The sequence below is a fragment of the Salvia splendens genome, chromosome 9, assembly GCF_004379255.2.
Source record: "Salvia splendens isolate huo1 chromosome 9, SspV2, whole genome shotgun sequence".
Classification (NCBI taxonomy): domain Eukaryota; kingdom Viridiplantae; phylum Streptophyta; class Magnoliopsida; order Lamiales; family Lamiaceae; genus Salvia; species Salvia splendens.
This window is the reverse complement of record NC_056040.1, coordinates 23,989,262-24,008,788: the sequence shown is the minus strand read 5'-3', so window position 1 is coordinate 24,008,788 and position 19,527 is coordinate 23,989,262. Positions and strand designations below refer to the sequence as shown.

The window sequence follows — 19,527 nt, the reverse complement described above, 5'->3', positions numbered from 1 at the left end:
GAAGAGTATACTTCATAAGACCGAGGACGAGTACAATAAATGAAATAAAAAATCGCTGAACTGTAAATACGCAGTGATAGAAGCGAAATGAAAAAATTTCATTTACTAAGTCTTGTGGGGCATACAATTCCGCTGCCCTACGAGAATGCGTTACACCATTACAAAGGACTATTCTACTGTCTACGATTGCTAAAGTTGAGCCACCTATCCGAAAAATCCTCATGATGCTGAGTTCGGGCGTTCCGAGCAGTTGAAGAATAAGTAGGTGGACGAGATGCTCTGATCGACCTACCGCCTCTTCCCTGAGTCCGGGAAGTTCTAGCACCTCGGCGGCGAAGAGTCTCTTCACGAAGCATTCGCTGATCTTGCTCACTCATATTCACAACTCCTCTACGAACTTCAGGGCGTTCTTGTCTTGACGTTTCCGGTTGCTCCTGAGTCCGTTGCTGATTTGGAGTAGAATTTTGAGTAAGTGGATTAGAGGTTTGAGTTGGAGTGTGAGCATCTGTTAGCGGGAAACGGCTAAGGAATCTCTCGATTGAGGGACGCCGGGAAAGAATGATGTCGTACAGAGAAGCCAAGCGCCGCAATGATTTCACAACTTGTTGGCAAGCCGAGCTCTCCAGCACATTGTTCTTCCGGAGTACATGAAGCTTCTCCCACAGTTCATCAACTTGATTCTGAACTTCAGATATAGTCATTCCCCCGCGCCCGCAGATGAAATCTTCATATGCAGTCCTCTCAGCGATGACAGTATTCAGCTCGGCCTCCAGATCTTTCTTTATGGACTCTAAGTCCTTATTGTTGGACTCCAGCTCCACTAAACGAGCCAAGAGTTCATCATACTTCATCTGGTCATCTATAGCTTTTTTCTCAGCTTCATTTAAAGCCAAAGAGTATAGCCGCTTCCAGTGAAGTACCTCCAGCTCCTTAGAGTTAAGAATACGAAGCAGCTATGTCAGTTCGGCATTTCAGTTTACCGAGCAGACAGTAAACCACAATAGGAGTAAAAGAGATTAAGAAAAGCTATAAGGAAGACACGAGTGTAGAAAGAAGAATTTTTTTCATTCACAAGAAAAAATTTACACAAGGAGGGCTTCAAGGCCATTTTACAAATAGAAAGAAAGAAACTAAACTAAGAGAAGGGAGACGAAATCATACTCCGCCAGTTTCGTCTCCGGCTTCCCTGTGGGTTTCAGCTTCTTTCTCCTTGTCGACCTCGGTCTTAGCCTCGGCCTCCCTCCTCCCTCCCTCCTGCTCGGCGCCCCCATCGCCGATCTGCTGCACCTCTTGCTCGGCGTGCCCGTCGCCGGTCTGCTGATCCTTCTGCTCGGTCTCCTTGCCGGCCTCATTTTCCTGCTCACCATCTTCTTTGAAAATTGAAGCGGGTGAAACAGGCCCCAAGGAGGCAAAGATGGCCTCCATGTTCTCGTCACGGTCAGCACGGCAATTACGGACTCGTTCAGCAGAAAGCAGGACCGATGAAGACGCAAGCTCCTCAAGGAGCGGCAGACTCTGGAGACGCGCTGCAATCTCTCGGCCATACAGCGGCAAGACGACTTCGGGTTCCTGCTCAACATTATCGGTCATCAATTTCAGCAGATCACCGATAAGGGCCGAAAATTGATTGCTCAAAAAGAGTTTCTCCGTGTAAACACGGAGAGCCTCCCCCTGAGCAACCACGGCAGCCGCCTCCCTCTGTTTCGACCGCTCTCTCTGGATGATGAGCTGGTCTTTGGCACGCTGGGCTTCATCCTGAGCCGAGATCATAGCGGCCCTTGCCCTCTCAAAGTCTGCCCGAGCCTGTTCGGCCTGGTGACGAGCAGCATTCAAATTCCTCTGCATCTCATCATAATCGCTGGACGCTTTAGAGAGTTCAACTGTGACGAGTTTGCAGAGCATATTGTTCCTCTGAAAATGGAAAAAGGAAAAAGTCAACAGAGGGGCCACAAAAAAAATACAGGAAAGAAGCAAAGCCAGAAAATCAAGAAGAAAATTCACCTCTACAAAGTCCTTTGGCCATAAAAAGGGCTCAGAGATATGTTCCGAAGTGGCTGTAACCACTCCTGATCCATAACCCCCCTGGACAATGTCTCTCTCTGGCGCTTTTGGGGGTTTCTGAGTCTTCGCCTTCCCCCTTGCCGAGGTCGATCCCGGCTTTTTTGGATCCGAAGACTGACTCGAAGAGGTCTTCTGCCTCTTCGGATTCTTCTCGGCATCAGACGCCGAGCTGGTGGTTTTCTGTTTCTCCGGCTCCTTTGATTCGGAGGATTTGCGACCAAGCTTGCTTAGCATGTTCACTGCCAAAAAGCAAGAAAACAAAGTTAGTTTTCGCCGCTAAAGCAGTAAAGCATAAAAAAGAAATCCTCACCCTCAGTCTCTTCGTCCGAAGACGAGGAGTCGAACACGAAGTCACCCTTGACGAGCTCAGATTCCAAATACTGTTTCCTAATCATGGGAATCTTATTGAGCCCGCCCTCGAGCTCGTCCAACGGTTCTACCCGAGGATGAGGAATTACGGACTTCGGCCCTCTCCAGGAAAAGTCCGGAGCCGCTGTCCTATTGTAAAAAAAGAAGCGATTTTTCCACATCGGCCATTTGGTTTTACAGAAGGCTCTAAAGGGCTGTAAAGGGATCAAGTAAAACCAGGATCCCTTTCTCTTAAACTGAAAGAAATTAAGGATTGCCCTCAGAGACAGATCCTTTTCTAGTCTACGCAGCTCGGCAGCAAAGGCCGATAAGTGCCTCCAAGAATTTGGAGTCACCTGACCTAAAGGAAGTTGGAAAAAATCAAGAAGCTCTACAAAGGCGGGGGGAAGAGGGAAACGAAGCCCGCATTCTAAGCAGGCTTCGTAAACGGTGGCATAACCCTCCGGCGGCGAGTTAGCCCTATGAGTGTCGTCGGGAATCACCACTAACCCCCCAGGAAGAAAATATTTTCTGTGTAAGGATATCACAGTATCCTTACTCAAAATGCTGTGAAAATATTCTACCGTCTTCTCCCCGGACTTTTTCCGGCCAGAAGATCCCTTACCCCCCTTCCTACCACTACCTGATTCAGAAACAGTTTCAGAAGAAGAAGACATGATTCTTACTCTTTGATGGTCGAAAGTCTCTGAAGAAATTCTTGAAGAAGCGGAAGAAAATTTTACGAAAAAGAGAGAGAATGCAGAAGAAATAATCGCAAAAGTGTTCCAATGATGAAGAAAGGAAATATTTTTCAAATTCGTCGCACCGTTTCAAATCCCACTTTTTCTGGATTCTCTGGCCGGATTTGCTGTCACATTTAATGCAGACACGTGCAGAGCACGTCCCCTGACGTCAGCCTCCCCCTTACACTTATCCAAAATGCCGAAGTGATTCACTTCGCTTTTCGGGGGGGGTGGTGATGGGATACGAACTAAACAACTAAACAATAATTGCGAGCCCAATAGCAGTGACGGCCCATCAGCCCAAAACCCAAGAAAGAGTATCAGTTCGGCACAACCAAAGAGTTCGGTCACAGCCTATAGCTCGGTAAAAGCCGACCAATCGAGCTCAACTCTCAGATCGGCAAAAGCTGATCGGCAAAGTTCAGCAGTTCGGTCTCAGTATTCGACCGAACAAGGAGATAGTGGACCCATGCAGGATCTCCACGACCTCCATTACACCCACGATCTATTTAGTGGTATTAAGCAGTTATCAACCCCCCTACCAGGGCTGCAAACCACGATCTTAGTTCGAATGTATAAATAGAACTTAGATCAGATAGACCAGGGTTAAGTTCTCTAGATCCTGAATCTCATATAGCAAATCAGTATTGTAATCTGTAAGCTAGATCAAGCAATACAAATTTGCCCTCTATTCTTCCCGTGGACGTAGATTTACCTCAGTAAATCGAACCACGTAATTTTCAGTGTTGTGATCTTCATTTATTACTTGCATTTATTCCCATCAAAAATTCGCTAAATCATCACAATGCAACCCCAGGTGGAAATTTTGTATATGTTGATGTAAGAGATGTTGCTAAGGCACATATCCTAGCTTATGAGAATCCAACGGCCAATGGTAGATATTGTCTTGTTGCACAAGTGCTGAATTGCTCTAATGTTTTGCAAATCTTACGTGAACTCTATCCTACGGCAAACTTCCCAATCCGGTAACTCTCTTTTCAACTCATTATTTCGTACTGCATATGAATACATTGCTACGTACATTGTTCGTTTAAATATCTACCTTGTTATTAATTTATGGGCAAATTGTAAATCACTGAAAAAAATTTGGTTTGTCCTATTCTTTTCAAAACTAGAATGATATATCACCAAGTTTCAGATTTTTGCAATTATCACATACGTCGATTTTACGATGAAGAAACCAAATTTATCTACTTGAAAAAAAATGACGGTGACACATAACGACATCGTGTGGTTTATGGTTTACCTAGAACTGACATCATTTTAGGTGAATAAATTAGGGCAAAAATTGTGTGTAGGAGAAAATAAATACACAATTTTTGCCATAATTTATTCACCTAAACGACACCGTTTTTAGGTAAACCACACGATGTTTTTATGTGTCACCTTCGTTTTCTCATAGATAAATTTGGTGGCCAGATCAATGTGGTTTTTATCGAAAAAAAGACAGCATGGTATAAATGAGAACATCCGAAACTTGATGATTTATCATTCCAAGTTTGAAAAATATTGGACAAACCAAAATTTGACTATTCTTGATTTATTTAGCAATTTGACCTTAATTTGAGGGCAGTTGATAATTGGTAGAAATAAATAATTTTCCTCGAGTAATTTTCTTGCAAACAATAATGGAAGTCAGTGTAACATATTGCTTTATTGGTACTAGCGAAACTGAGAAGAATCCGAATGCATTATCGCCCTTTCAAGTGTGCAATGACAAGACGAGATCATTGGGTATGAATTTTCTTAAAGATGGTAATCGAGAGAGGTGGGATTCATAAGGTGATGCATATTTTGAGAAGGTATTTGGGAGTAGAAAGATTTTTTGTATTTCTTGTGTTGTTTACAATGTAATTCAACACCTCATTATATTGGTGAGAATATAGTCTATCTAAGGTAAATACAATCAATGGTAATCAATCTATTTTTGGACAATAGTGCAATAAATTATTCTTCAATCCTCTCCTTTTGATATGCTTTGACACTCCCCCTCAAGTTGAGCAATGGTATCTCCGATACTTAACTTGCCTAATATCTCTTTGAAGACTTTTGGGTGAACTGCTTTAGTCAATATGTCTGCAAGTTGTTCTTCAGAACGAATAAACGGGAACTCAATAATGCCTCCTTCTAGTTTTTATTTGATGAAGTGACAGTCAACTTCCACATGCTTTGTTCTGTCGTATTGCACTGGGTTTTCTGAGATACTAATAGCTGTTTTGTTATCACAGAACAGTTGGCTCTTTCGAGTAGGTGGGATGCCAATTTCCGTGAGCAATCTTTTTAGCCATAGGATATCAATGAGTCCACTTTTCATTCCTCAGAACTCAGCCTCAGCGCTAGACAATGCTACAACTTTCTGTTTCATACTCCTCCAAGTAACCAAGTTGCCCCCGATGAAAGTGAAGTAGCCTCCCGTGGATTTTCTGTCCACTGGATTGCTTGCCCAGTCAGCATCGGTGTATCCGTCAATCTCTAAGTCTTCTCTTTTTGCTAGAAATACTCCATAGCATATAGTCCCTTTCAAATATAGCACGATTCTCAGTGCGGCCTCCATATGGTTAGCTTGTGGTCGATGCATAAACTGACTTACAATGCCGACGGCATACGTGATGTCGGGTCTTGTAAGTGAGAGATAGATGAGGATTCCTACAAGCCGTTGGTACCTTTCTCTGTCTGCGAGATCAACTCCTTCTTCTATTTTCAGGCCATGGTTGGGGATCATCGGAGTGTCTGCGGGCTTGCATTCGAGGAGACCCGTTTCTGCCAATAAGCCCAGAACGTACTTCTTTTGCCTTAGAAATATTCTGTGTCTGAATCTCAATACTTCTATCCCCAGGAAGTATGTCAGTGTTCCTAGGTCTTTCATCTCGAATTCTCTAGATAAGTTTTCCTTCAAACTCTGGATTTCTTCTGCATCATCTCCAGTAATGATCATGTCATCAACGTAAATAAGCAGACATGTTACCTTGTTATCTCTCCTTTTTGTGAAGAGTGTGTGGTCGGATTGACTTTGTTGGAATCCATGTTTGAACATTGCCTGGCAGAATCTTCCGAACCAGGTCCGTGGAGATTGCTTCAAACCATACAAGGTTTTTCGTAGTCGGCACACTTCTCCTTCTCCAAATTCTTCTGTTAACCCCGGTGGAACTTCCGTGTACACTTCCTTGTCCTTTTCTAACTCTCCATGGAGAAAGGCGTTGGTCACGTCGAACTGGTGGAGTGGCCAGTCTTTGCACACTGCTACAGACAGTAGTGCCCACACAGTATCCATCTTCGCTACTGGGGAGAATGTTTCTTCATAATCCACTCCATATATTTGAGTGTAGCCTTTTGCAACGAGTCTCGCCTTATACCTCTCGATTGAACCATTTGCTCTTCTTTTTATGGTGAATATCCATCGACATCCAACTGGCTTCTTCCCCTTTGGCAATGCGCATTTCTCCCATGTGTCATTTTTTACTAGGGTATCTATCTTCTTCTTCATGGCTTCTCTCCAGTGTTTGTGTTTGCTGATTTCTTCAAATGATTGTGGTGTATCTTCTTCCTCATATAAGGCAGTTTCAAAAGCCAGAGCCATTTCTGATAGGTGACTGATAAGGCTAATTTCATGCATCGGTCTAGGGGTTCATTTCATAAAATTGCTGGGTCTAACGCATTGAATTAAGTCAGGTATGTGAAGTTTTTCGCCAGATCCAGGAAAAGAAGAGGACGCTTGCATGGTCCTAGGAAACTGGCGAAAGGGTGAACAATTGGAAGAAAATTGCTAGACGGAGGAAGCCTCGGAGTTGAAGGGTAGAATAGGGATTTCTACGAAAACTCTAGAAGGCTATGTCCGCATCTATAAAAGGGAGAAGCATGCAGGCTGGAGGGACCTTCTCGGCTGGAGGCCTCACTAACAGCTCCTTGCTCGATTCACCTTTCCACACACTTGACTCTGAATTCGCGAGAGATTCCAGTTAGCACTTGACTGGTGGTTCACGTTTAGCTTTCCGACAATGGTTCGAGGGTTGTAACACCGTCCTAGTTCAAGGGCGAAGAAACAATTTACATTTCCGTTGCTATTTACACTGATTCCGCCGAGCTTCGCTGTTCGAAGCTCGGTTTTCTTTTGACAACCAATATTTCCGGTTTTATTCTAGATTTTACTTTCGCTTATGTCTATTGTGTTCATTTCTGGTTTGCTGGTTGAGTTCGATTGATTTCGAGTTAGGATTGTCGGAGTTAGTCATTTTTGCAGTTGGTTCTGATTTATTGTCGATACTTGTTGTTTGGATCTGAAGAATGGTTCTGCTTTTTGGATGAATCGGAGGTTGGGTTTTGCTGGAGTTTGTGATTTGTTTGCAGATTGTTCATGATTGATTGAGATTGGAGTAGATCTGTGAAAATCGGAGTTATGGTGTTGGTTTTGCTGTTTGTTGGGTTCGGATGGCTTGGATCTGGAGTGGATTAAGCGTCCGACGTAATCTGAGAAGGAGTACTTGATTTCCATGCCTAGTTTACGTATTTACATTTCATTTCGCCTAGTTTACGTAGATCTGTCGTATCTTCGAGTTATTGTAAGTTTCCGTCGACCAAATCTGTTTATTATGTTTGAATCTGGGCATTTCCTCTGTTTTCTCCATTTGCGAATCTGAATTAGTTAGAAAAGTGCATGAAGATTGTTAGCTGCAGCTTTACCGTACGTTGTCAGGCTTGGATTTCATGGTCCCCACTTTTTATTTCCTTTGTCTAGTGGTTATCGGTAGTTATGTACTCGGTCTAGGAATTGTTTAAACTTTTCTGCCTGTTACTTGGTTTAAGAGTCCTTTGTTCTTCGGTCTAGTATTTACGTTTTGTGCCTAGGTCTAGTAGTAGTTAAAATCTCAACCCCTTTTGCGTGGCAGGAGCCATTTTGTCCAAATTCTCTCAATACTGGCCTACGAATCCATCTCTGTGGGATCGACTCCACTTCCCTATACTAATCCATAGTATTCGGGTTGAGGAAATTTAATTGTTGAAGGAGAGTCGTGAGTGCCCAACGACCGAAGCGCCATTCGATCCCTCGAGTTACTGGACCCTGTGATTCAGTTAATTCGGAGAAGCGTGGTGTCTCGACCTAGCAGTTGCTTAGATCGAATTTTGCAAGCGCATAACTCATACGACACACTCACCCGCTCGCCCTTCAGTGACTTTGAGCAATATTTGATACTGCATATTTCGCTTTTCTCCCTTTCCAGTCTGGTGAGTATCGTCGAGGAGGGATTCCCCTTGTGCTTCTTTGGGGCAGCTCATATGGATCTCCTGAATCTCCACTTCTTCCATTGGCTCCATGCTCCTTATTATTGCTCCTATCAAGATTAGTGTTTTCTGAAGGCATATTATCAAAGTCTGAACTGTTTACCTTAGGAATCGGAGGTGGGGTTGATGGCCGGACAATGTCACTTTGTTCTTCATTCTGTACTACATGACTTGACTGCCCGACGGTGTCACTAACTTCCTCAGGTGGACCAACTTCTGTGACAGGGCTTGGTTGTGACTCTCCCCCTGTCTGGTGTCCCCCTGGATATGGCTCTCCCGTAAGTGGTGGTTCCCAATATCTGGTAGCCAATCTAGGAAGTTATTATTTGGATTATTGTCTGAAGATTGTGTCTCCCCCTGACTCCTAGATTGGGTATAGAAATATTCCCCCTCCACAAAATCACAATTTATGGTGGTGTGCATCCGATGGGTTGTTTGGTCATAGCATCTGTAGCCTTTTTGATTTTTTTCATAGCCAAGGAAGACACATTTGAGGGCACAAGAATCAAATTTGGAGCGTTCGTGCTTCGGGATGTAAACAGAGACAGAGCAGCCGAAAACCCTAGGCTCAAGAGATAAGGAGGATGGAATTTCAAAGGGGTTAGAAAAAAATATCCAAAGGTGTTTTGAAGTTAAGAATTCTAATGGGTAGGCGATTCATGAGGTATACTGCAGTGGCTATCGCTTTGGGCCAAAAAGAGTTTAGTACTTTGGATTCAATTGGGAGGGCTCGGGTAATTTCAAGGATATATCGGTTTTTTCTTTCGGCTACCCCATTTTGTTCTGGAGTGTATGCGCATGAGGTTTGATGGACTAAACCTTTTTCCTAAAAAATTCTTGCATGTTTTTATTGACAAACTCCCCCCCCCCATTGTCGGATCTAAGAATTTGGATGCTATGATTATACTGATTTTGAATAAGGTTATAGAAATCAACAAATTTATCAAAAACTTTATGCTTATTCTTTAAAGAATAGATCCAAGTCATGCGAGAGTAGTTATCAATAAAAAGAACAAAGTATCGAAAACCTTGTCCCACAGTGAAGGGGCAGGACCCCAAACATCAGGATGTACTAAAGTAAAAGGAGATTTCATTCGTGTATTGTTTAACTTGAAAGAATGTCTATGGTTTTTGGCCAACACACAAGTATCACAATGAAAGGATTTTATAGAAGTAACTAAGTTAGTAAAAAGTAGGCAAAAATATCCTAAGGATGGATGCCCTAACCGACGATGCTAAAGCCAAGCTTGCCTGTCTGTCGGCCCGGGAGTTAGTATCATCGCAGCACTCTGTTGGGCTATCTCGTCCACATAGTACAAGACGCGTCGCTCAGTGCCACGCCCAACTATCGTCCCTGTCTTGATATCATGTAACATGCAAAATTGAGGTTGCATTAGTAATTTGCGGTTCAACTCCTTGGTGACATGACTTATAGACAAGAGTTTATGCGACAATGACGGGACATAAAGACAATCAGATAGACATAGAGTGGGCGAAATGTTTATCGTGCCCGCCCCCATGACTTGTGCTAGGTCCCCACTGGCGGTTTGGACATGGGATTTTTTGGAAGTGGATATGGATACAAAATCTGAGGCTTCAAATGAAATTGTATCGGTTGCCCCACAATAAAAAATCCAATGAGGGTCTGTAGGGCCTGATATGGGTGTGGAGGAACATGTGAGGGCATCGAAGGAGTTTCGACAAGGTATAGAGAACTCGTATGTGATAGTTTGGGAAGATTGGGGTGTAATCTGCAAGGTTTTGGCAATGTGGGGGTTATTTTGTGAGTCTGATGTGAGGTGGGGGTCAATTCAGAATTTTGGGTATTTTTAGGGTGTATTATGGGTGACGGTTTGGGATCGGTGGTCAGTTCAGTATTTCGGAAAACTGGTGGGGTGGGTTTGGAATTTTGGGGAGTTGGTGGTATTTAAGGGTTTGGGGTCACAAACCCTAGCCTTCTCCGCCACCATCACTGTGCTGCCTGTGGGAATCCTAGCCCCCTCCTCTGCCTCTCAGCCGCCGCTACTACCGCCGATAATGTTTCCGACCGGCGATACCGTACCTTCGGACCACGTTCATGCTACTGAGACGGAGGCGACGGCCTGCTTTGCTTCTGTGTGATTCTCGTTGTTGCTGTCGTTGCCGCCGCTGCCGTCCGCCAATTTTTTCGGTGTAGGTGGCGCGGTCAATGGCGACGGCCGCCGATGCTCTTCCTCCATTATTCCGTCCTGCGTTTTTGGCCTGTCTCGCCTTCTTCATCTCCTCCCACCACTCCGGGAACCCGTGGATGTGGAAGCATGTGTCTTTGGTGTGTTTCTTTCCTCCACAATGACTACACACTAATTTACTTCTGTCTTCCTCTGTTCGGTAGCTAGGGTTTCCGCCATGGTTAGGGTTTCTCGGTAGCTAGTGGTGTTGTGTGGGGAGCGGCCGATTTCTGTCGAATACGACTAATTCGACTCCTATTCCGGACTCCTTGGGTTCTGGATTGAGCAGCTTCTCATTGACGGACTCTCTCCTGACCAGTCCGTATACCTTCTTAGCCGTCGGTATTGGATCCATATTCAAGATCTCTTTTTTGATTTTATCGTATCGGTGGTCATCTAATGCCCATACGAACTGGTACAATCTATGTCTCTGTGTATTCTGGTTGCATTTCTCGATACTGGATGGAGTGTCCATTGGGTTAGGATCCCTGGAGTCAATTGAGATCCATAGATCTTGGAGTTTTTGCCATAGACTCTCTAACGACAGATTCCCCTATCTGATGTTGTAGGTTTATCTATGCAGGTCCGAAATTTAGAATTGGTCGGCGTCGCTTCCGTACGTTGTGGCCAGACTATCCCATAAGTCGTAGGCCGTTTCGTATTGGGAGACCTCATTGACGAGGCTAGCGTCGATGTTGTTTATGATTCAGTTGAAACAATAATCGTCTCGCTGCTGCCATCGATTGTAGGTCGAGTCGGTTGGTGGGGGAGGGTCTGTAACTCCTGTTATGTGAGACGCCAGACCCTTCCCCCGGATGCCCCTTCTCATCAGTTTTGCCCATAGGGGATAATTGTCCCCATTGAGCTTTTCTGTCAGGCGCACCTCGCCTAGTGATTCTATAGATGAAGGCTGGTCGTTTGGGGTTTTTTGAGACATATTCAGTCTCATGAATTCAGCGAATTATTCGGCTGAAAGGGTTATGGGTTGGTTGTTTTTGGGAGGTGTTTTCGATTCGGAATATGACATTTTTGGTGGCTATGTTTTGCAGGTTGAAAGGTACTCGAGACTGTGATGATAATTTTCTGAGTCTCTAGCCTAAATAAACGTGCTCTGATACCATCTTAAAGATGGTAATCGAGAGATGTGGGATTCATAAGGCGATGCATATTTGAGAAGGTGCTTGGGAGTAGAAAGATTTTTTGTATTTCTTGTATTGTTTACAATGTAATTCAACACCTCATTATATAGGTGAGAATATAGTCTATCTAAGGTAAATACAATCAATGGTAATCAATCTATTTTTAGACGATAGTGAAATCAATTATTCTTCAATCTTTTCCTTTTGATATGCTTTGACAAATTTTATTCCAGTGGAACAGAGCCTCAAAGACACCACTGAAAGTCTCGTACAGAAAAATTTCTTCAATTTAAGAATGTAACATTTAAAATATGTTTGTACGTTTATTAGTTTATCTTGTGCAACGCCAATGGATGTCCATTGAAAGTATTTTGGGACAGTAATATTCATATTTAGATGGATGAAATCAAAGGTTATTGATACAACCATTATCTTAAACAAAAGAATTAAAGCAATGGACCTTATACATAAATTACAAGAAAATTAAATTAATTGATGATAAACATGTCTTTTCTAATAGTATTTGTATTTGATTTATAAGATGGCCTCTGAAAGTCTATGAAGGAGGTGTGTTGGAATATCAAATTGTGGCAATGTGAGGGCTAAAAATGGTTGGAGTAGAAAAGACTGAGTTTCATTTTCTCTAGCAATCTCAGTCTTCATCTCTTCAATCAAAGCTTTACTAGTATCCATGCCTATAAAGATAAGAGCAGATAGAAACATTACTCTCCCGTCCCATCCCGTGCACGAAGCCATTATTCGTCTACACGTATTAATCTCACCTGAATAGTAGCCCCCGTGCACGTACCCATTGAATTTGTCGCTCGTATGTTCGCCTGAGAAAAATATCCTTCCAACCGGTGCCTGTACCAAAAATCCTTCAACGACTTAACATGGTGATCAAATCGAAACTTTTTCTCTCTTAACGTATATTTCGTTAATGACCGTTGATTTTAATGATTTATGATTGTCATCATAAGATGAATTATTGTAATATAGTACTATAAACAAAGACCTTGACACGGTCTAGGAGGTGATGATCGACGTGAACCGGATAGAAGCTGTAGCTACCGCGTTGGAAGCGATTGTTCCACCACCTCGGCACGAGTATGTCGCTCGCCTCCGGGACATGAGCCCCAAACATGGCTCTCAGCACTCCCATTGCTTCACTCTTAGTTTCTTCATCTGATTGTGCTTCGATTCGTTTGGATTCTTCGTTCGTCAATGTCACAACCAGGATGTTCGATCCGGGGTAAGCATTCTCCATACTCTATTAGTTAATCAACATATCAGATTCGAGATTCAAGTCCACTGTATCACGATCTTTAAATTTTATTGCAAGTAAAAAAGATGTTTGGTAACCTGCCAAAATGTGTAATAACCACGTGTTTGATGTGCATACATGAAGAACTCTTTGTCCGAATCTGACGGCCAAAATCTATGAGGGAATTTTAGGAAGACCTTTGTGTAGACCATAATGTCAATATTTGAGATGGCCTCTGTTTTCCATATCTGTCATATAATATACTTATATGCTTCAATTTTAGTTTAAAATTTCATAAACATTGTAATATGTTTGGTACTATATAAAAATACACACCGGCAATGGTGGTGAGAAGGAGATTAAGTTGCTCTGAAGAACTCCGATGCTGACCGACAAAATTGCGTATTTTGCCTCGTAGACATTGCCATCCTCCGTTGTCACGACCACACCGGTCCTCGATTGTTCCATCGTCCTAACTACCTGTATTTGTAGTCCAAATTAGTACTCCCTCCGTCCCAAGGAAGATGACCCCTTCCTTGGGCGGCACGGAGTTTTATGCAATGTTATTTTGTGTGTTAAGTGGAGAGAGTAAAGTATGAGAGAGGGAATAATTTAGAGAGAAAGATGTTTCCATTTATAGTAATGGGTCATCTTGGATGGGACAAACCAAAAAGGAAAGTGAGTCATCTTTAGTGGGACGGAGGGAGTACATTATTATTATTACTAGTACAATTTTTTAACAAGTAGTGAATTGATCATATTTTACAGAACAATCAATGAGATGGTTCTTACATTGTTGAGTTTCAATCTGGAATCCATGATTTGACCATCCGAGGTAGAAAGAAAGGACTTTGCCAGTTCGTACACCAAATGCTCGTAACCTCTACTATCAGCAACCAGAAATTCATTGTCCCCAAAATCCACATAAGTTGGTATTGGCTCCACCTCTGTGGAAACAACGTCAATAATCGTTCACAATCACAGTACATTAATCAATCAATTAATTAATTAAATGTCAACTGGTGTAAAATAAATTTACCTGCCATTTCAAAGTCATGCAACATGAAATCAATGGCAAGATAAATTGGCCTCTTTGGAGATCTGCACAATCAACAATTTCTTATTAAATATACTCCATCCATCCACGATCAATTGAGTCCATTTGATTCGGCTTGGGTTTAAGAAATATAGTGGAAAATGTGATGAAAAAGTTAGCCGATTGTAAGTCCTATTTTTATATATATTTTTATAATAAAATGTGAGTGTGATAAGTTAGTAGAACGTGGAGTTTATTACCAAATATAATGCTAGTAAAAATTAAGTGTGTTAATTAATTGTGACAAATAAAAAAAGGAAATTAGTATTAATTAATAGTAGGTGTGTAATTAGTGAATAGCAAAAGGGCATTACGTTGGCTTTTCATCAGATTCTTGATTGTTCAGCTTCGCAACGGCCGACTCCACCGCCTTGTTGTAGGCCTCCGCCGCTACTTCGGCCGGAAATATATTTCCGCTACATTAATTAACACACAAACTACTATAAATAAATACTACTACTAGGAGTACTATATTGGGATAGAAAAAAAAAAGTGAGTTATTTATTTTTTTGGAACGAAAAAGAAAAAAGAGGAAACGGACTTGTTATCGTAGATATTGAAGCGAGCATTGGAGTAATCAGACAAGCAGGTGCGGAGATTGGATTGGCGGGCCATTTCCCAGAGCGGGTTGGTCTTGTTTCCGCCGACGCCGGCGATCCAGCCCGCGCCCAGCTCCACCGCCACGCCGCCGAAATCCTCCTTCCTCAGCCTGCCTCCTATTTTATCAGATGCCTCCACTATCACGAAATCGTCCACCCCATTCTCCGCCAGCCGCTTCGCCGCCGTTATACCTTTAAGGTAAATCAATATTCTTTAAACTAAGTCATGCTCTCGTAGTCCCATAGAAATAAGTCATTCAGGTTGACACAAGTTTTAATGCTTAGATAAAGTAAAAATAGTTAAAACTTTATATGAGCAAGAGAAAAAGATAAGTATGGATTATTTTTATAGTACGGACAAAGAAGAAAATATGGCATGTTTCTATACGACCGGAGAATAAATTGCTCCACTAGTGTATAATTTAACTGCCATTATATATTATATTACCACATATTCCTACTTTATATAGGATAGGGATCTTCTGCTGTTCAAAAATGTATGGCCGCTCCTACTGTTCCACACAAAAGAGTAAAATTTGTATGGATAAATACATACCAGAAATACCGGCTCCGACAATTAGAACGGAGCATTTTGTTGGTGTGGGATTCTCCATGAATTAAATTAGAGAGAGAGAGAGTTTTTTTTGATGAAACAAAAATTTAGAGGATAAAAGTAATTAAGAGAGGAGAATTTGAAGAGTTTAGGAGAAAGAGTTTAGAAGAATTTGAAGAGTTTTGAAGGGTGGAATCGGTTTATATAGTTGTTCCATTTGGCCTTTCTCTGTCTTCAACCGCCCTTCCTGTCTCTTTCTCACTTTCTTTTCTCTTAATAAAATTCTTAATTATCCATATGTACAACATCAACCTTTTCGTCCTTCTTTTCTACTTGTGAAAAACATACAGTATATAAATCCTGCTTTCAATTTCTTCAAGATTTTACGTTACCTAATCAACGAATCTAATGCGATTTAATATTAGTATTTTTTAAATAAATAATTGTCTAGTCTAGTTAAAAGTATAAAATTTCTCAAAAAGAATAAAATCATTTGTGTGGTCGATTATGTTTCACACATTGAGTTTTAAAATCTACGAACAGCAAATAGGCCCGTGTCTAACTCAAATAGGACTTTTAATGATGGACGGAGAGAGTATTGGATATATACCTCTTCCCTCTCATAAGAGTATGCACTCTTTCCTTTTTAGTCTGGTCATAAGAGTATATACTTTCTTATTTTAGAAACTCTTTTCTCTCTATTAAGGTGAGACTTATTCTCCACTAATAATACTTTAATTACTTTTTCTTTATATCGCTCTCGTACTTTACCAAATATGCATTAAAATATGTGTCCAACCAAAAGTGCATAGTTTTATGGGATAGGGGAGTATTTACTTATGGCAATATCACTATTCGCCAGGCTTCAAAATTACAGATAATCGTAGCTTTGTGTACTACGAAAGTTGTGTACGTAGGGGGCAAGTAGGAAGATGGTGTTGTTGCCGAATTTCTCAGGTAAGCTTTAAAAGGAGCATAAGGCCATAACCAATAAATTTACAATATCTAATGATTCTTGAGTCGAAAGGGCAATTGAATCAATTCCAAAAATAAATATTAAAAAAGGAAAAATAATAAATAAATTTAATCAACAAAACAAAAGTTAATTAAATTTTCACTCAGGTAAAGATTCAACCAAATTAAAAATAAAGCATTCTAAATCAAAGCATTAGTGTAAAGACATAATGAAATTTAAAAAAAAATTGTGAAAAAAAACTAACAAAACAAAATTTATTGATACAAGGATATAATAAACTAAAAATTTATAGAATAACATAAAAACAAAATTTATTAGTATGAAGTCTTTAAATGTATTTCTGCTTTAATTGACAATGAAACTAGTGGTAAAGACGCGGCATTGTCGCACATATACGTGGCCAATTTTAGAAGTTAGAATCCATGGCCTCGTTAATCATATTTAGGATTTTGCTTATTAGAATTTTTCTTTACTTATAAATAGTTTAAAATTGGAGTCGCGTATTTCTCCAGCAAGAATAGCATAAATATTTCAATAGAAACATAATGCTCTTGATAGTATTCGTATTAACTCCATTAATTAAATTAAGACACAGATGTTCAACGTGGCCAATAGTGGGTCCCAATTGTGATTGCGAGCTGGCATGCTAAAACGAATTACGCCGTAACGCGTGCACCCCCAGCAACAAACACGTTCCCAAAGGTATTTGCGCACGTGATCATTTTTATCAATTAATTAATTACGTCATGTGTATCTAACTATGTATAGGGTCCCCATTAAAATAATGAAGAATGAGAAGTTTGGATAATTGGGATTATCGAGAATTTAATTAACCAGCTCCGAACCATTAGTTTTTTCAAGCTCGATTATTTTAAATATCTATTGTAATTTCAAAATTGGTATGTGTAGGCAACTCTTAAATCTTTCTTGGTATCTAATAAATTGGAAGTAGAATGGAATGAGGGTGAGAGTAGAACATAAATGAAATGATATTTTTTTCCTTATCTGTACATTTTTATTTAATTTTTTTCATTTCATCATACCAATTATCAAACAAAAATAAAATAAAAATAGAAATCACACTCCATTCCATCTTAATTATACAACCACCATCTTAATTATACAACCACGGAGTATTGTAAAATACAAATTTAAAGGTTCAATGTCAAACAATAAAATTTTAGCAGCTCAATCAACAAAGTAAGATTTTAATAATTCATTCGAATAAAGAATATTATTTCTTAAAATCATGAACTTTGACCTAGTATCTCTTTGGTAGCTTCATTAATTGCTGCGTTCTATAGTATAGAATATAGATACATATATGGCTGCAATTGTTGTTGATAAGGCTCATTTCATGCATTGGTTTGTGGGTAAAATGTACGCTACTTGATCGGTTTATCGCGCAAAACAAGTGTTAAATGTGCAGAAATGCCACTTGACCAAGACAACAAGGCCAGACTGATCAAGCAAGTACAATAGACGAAAAAGGCAAGAAAGCAGGGGAGTTGATCAAGAGGAGTAATCAAGCAGTCAAGGAGGGGACCGCTGGCTTCCAGAAGAATGACACATGAGGCTATGAGCTGGATGGCGCGCAGCATTCTATTATTAAGGACAACGTTCTAGAAGGGGACACGTGCTGATATATGAGATGCAAGGACGGAGCTGAGTCACGAATCTGTTACAGAAAAGCGTCGTCATTCTAGAAGGAAAGCACGTAGCAATCAATGAGTCGCTCACTCTCAGCATGAGCGAATATTCCCTGCCAAGATCGTTATCCAGCTGGAAGTCATGCCAAGCCTATAAATAGAGGATGTGCCACCACGCAAACCAGATCCGATCCTTTACTTTCCGTCTTTAGTTTAGTTTAGTTTAGCTCTCTAGTCTAGTTCAGTTCTCTAGATAGCTTAGATAAAGTAACGCTTAGTTAGAAAGGGAGATCGAAGGAGTGCTGCAGAATACTTGATATTTGTCGGCGTATTCTTAAGTTTCCCGCCGAGGATCTCCCCGGTTTTACTTGCTTTCGTATTTCCGAAGTGTTAGCTTAGTTTAAATTTCACGCTGTACTGTTCTGAGTTTTAGTTTTAATCAAAGTTGTTTTCGTTTTCATCATGGTGTTTACTGTTTCACGTAGTTAATTTTCATTCCAGTCTGAAATTCACTTGACCCAGTAGTTAAAATTTCCTTGATCAAGTTAGTGACTTAAATTCTGTCTAGAGTAAAAATAAGTAGTTAAAAACTCTCAAGTTAAAGCGTGGCAGCAGCCAACCCCTATTCACTACTCACATACTTGATACACTAGCTTCTCTGTGGGATCGACCCTGAACTTGCGACTTTACTATTAAAGTAGTGCAAAATTGGGAGTTTATAAATTACATTGGTGGCGTGCGATAGCGAGATCAACTTGATCAAGTGGCAACGACATTTGCTAACTGATCCATACGGTTCAGTTATCTCTTCCATATAACTTGAATCCAAGAGAAAAAGCCGCGATCGTTAGGCCCACCAAAATGGCGTCATTGTCGGGGAAGCATGGTGTTATTTTATGTTTGTGTGTAGTGCATAGGTGTATATAATTTTGTTTCCTTCTTTTCTCATTTGTTTTTTTTCTTCTGTTGATGAGAAGGTACCAACGCGGTGGACACTGGAATCATCCCTTTTTATACAGAGAAACTAACGCGCGTTGGAGAGTCCAGGAAGCCGGTGTAGTTACCACTCGTTACAGAGTCGCGCTAGCAGCAGTAGTAGCCGCTGATCAACTGACCTGCGAAGAAGAAGGAGAGCAGAACGCGCAACCTAAACCACCACCACTTGAACAAGCAGAAGCAGAGATGGCCCTCGTCGCCGACGACTCAGGAATTGGCTCTCTGCACGCTCATGACGAGAAGGAGCCCACACACGCCATCGCCGTTACTCCTGGGATGCGGATTATCGCGATCAAGTCAGGAGTATTGGCCGTTTTGTCCTATTTTTACGGCCTTTCAAAAGAATGTACGTACGCCTTCCTGGAGGAGTTTTGCCGATACTATGACATCCAGCCTGTACCGGCTGGATCTACGTCTGAGGACTATAGGCTGAAGGCCATCCACTTCGTCTTGAAGGGTGATGCTGGAGTATGGCTGTCGAGACTTCTAGAATGGTCCATCAAAACATGGGCCGAGTTCCGAATGATATTCCTTGATCGCTTCTTTCCAACGTAAAAAACGAGTGCCCTCAAGCGGGAGATTACAGAAGCTAGACAGG

The 19,527-nt window shown here is 41.2% G+C and overlaps 1 protein-coding gene across 2 annotated transcripts; it reads right to left on the bottom strand.

Annotated features, from left to right (window-relative positions):
* Positions 1-12,212: 12,212 nt before the first annotated feature.
* Positions 12,213-15,461, bottom strand: LOC121748844 (polyamine oxidase 1-like). Of its 2 annotated transcripts, XM_042143383.1 has the most exons (10): positions 15,312-15,461; positions 14,698-14,947; positions 14,471-14,572; positions 14,100-14,161; positions 13,853-14,007; positions 13,397-13,540; positions 13,159-13,308; positions 12,812-13,066; positions 12,579-12,660; positions 12,213-12,491 (listed from the first exon to the last, which is right to left on the bottom strand). In XM_042143383.1, exons 1-10 carry the CDS (start codon positions 15,367-15,369, stop codon positions 12,331-12,333), a joined length of 1,419 nt encoding a protein of 472 aa, XP_041999317.1. In that variant the 5' UTR covers positions 15,370-15,461; the 3' UTR covers positions 12,213-12,330. The 2 variants fall into 2 exon arrangements, with proteins under 2 accessions (XP_041999317.1, XP_041999316.1); XM_042143382.1 differs by having other exon boundaries at positions 12,213-12,660.
* Positions 15,462-19,527: the final 4,066 nt, after the last annotated feature.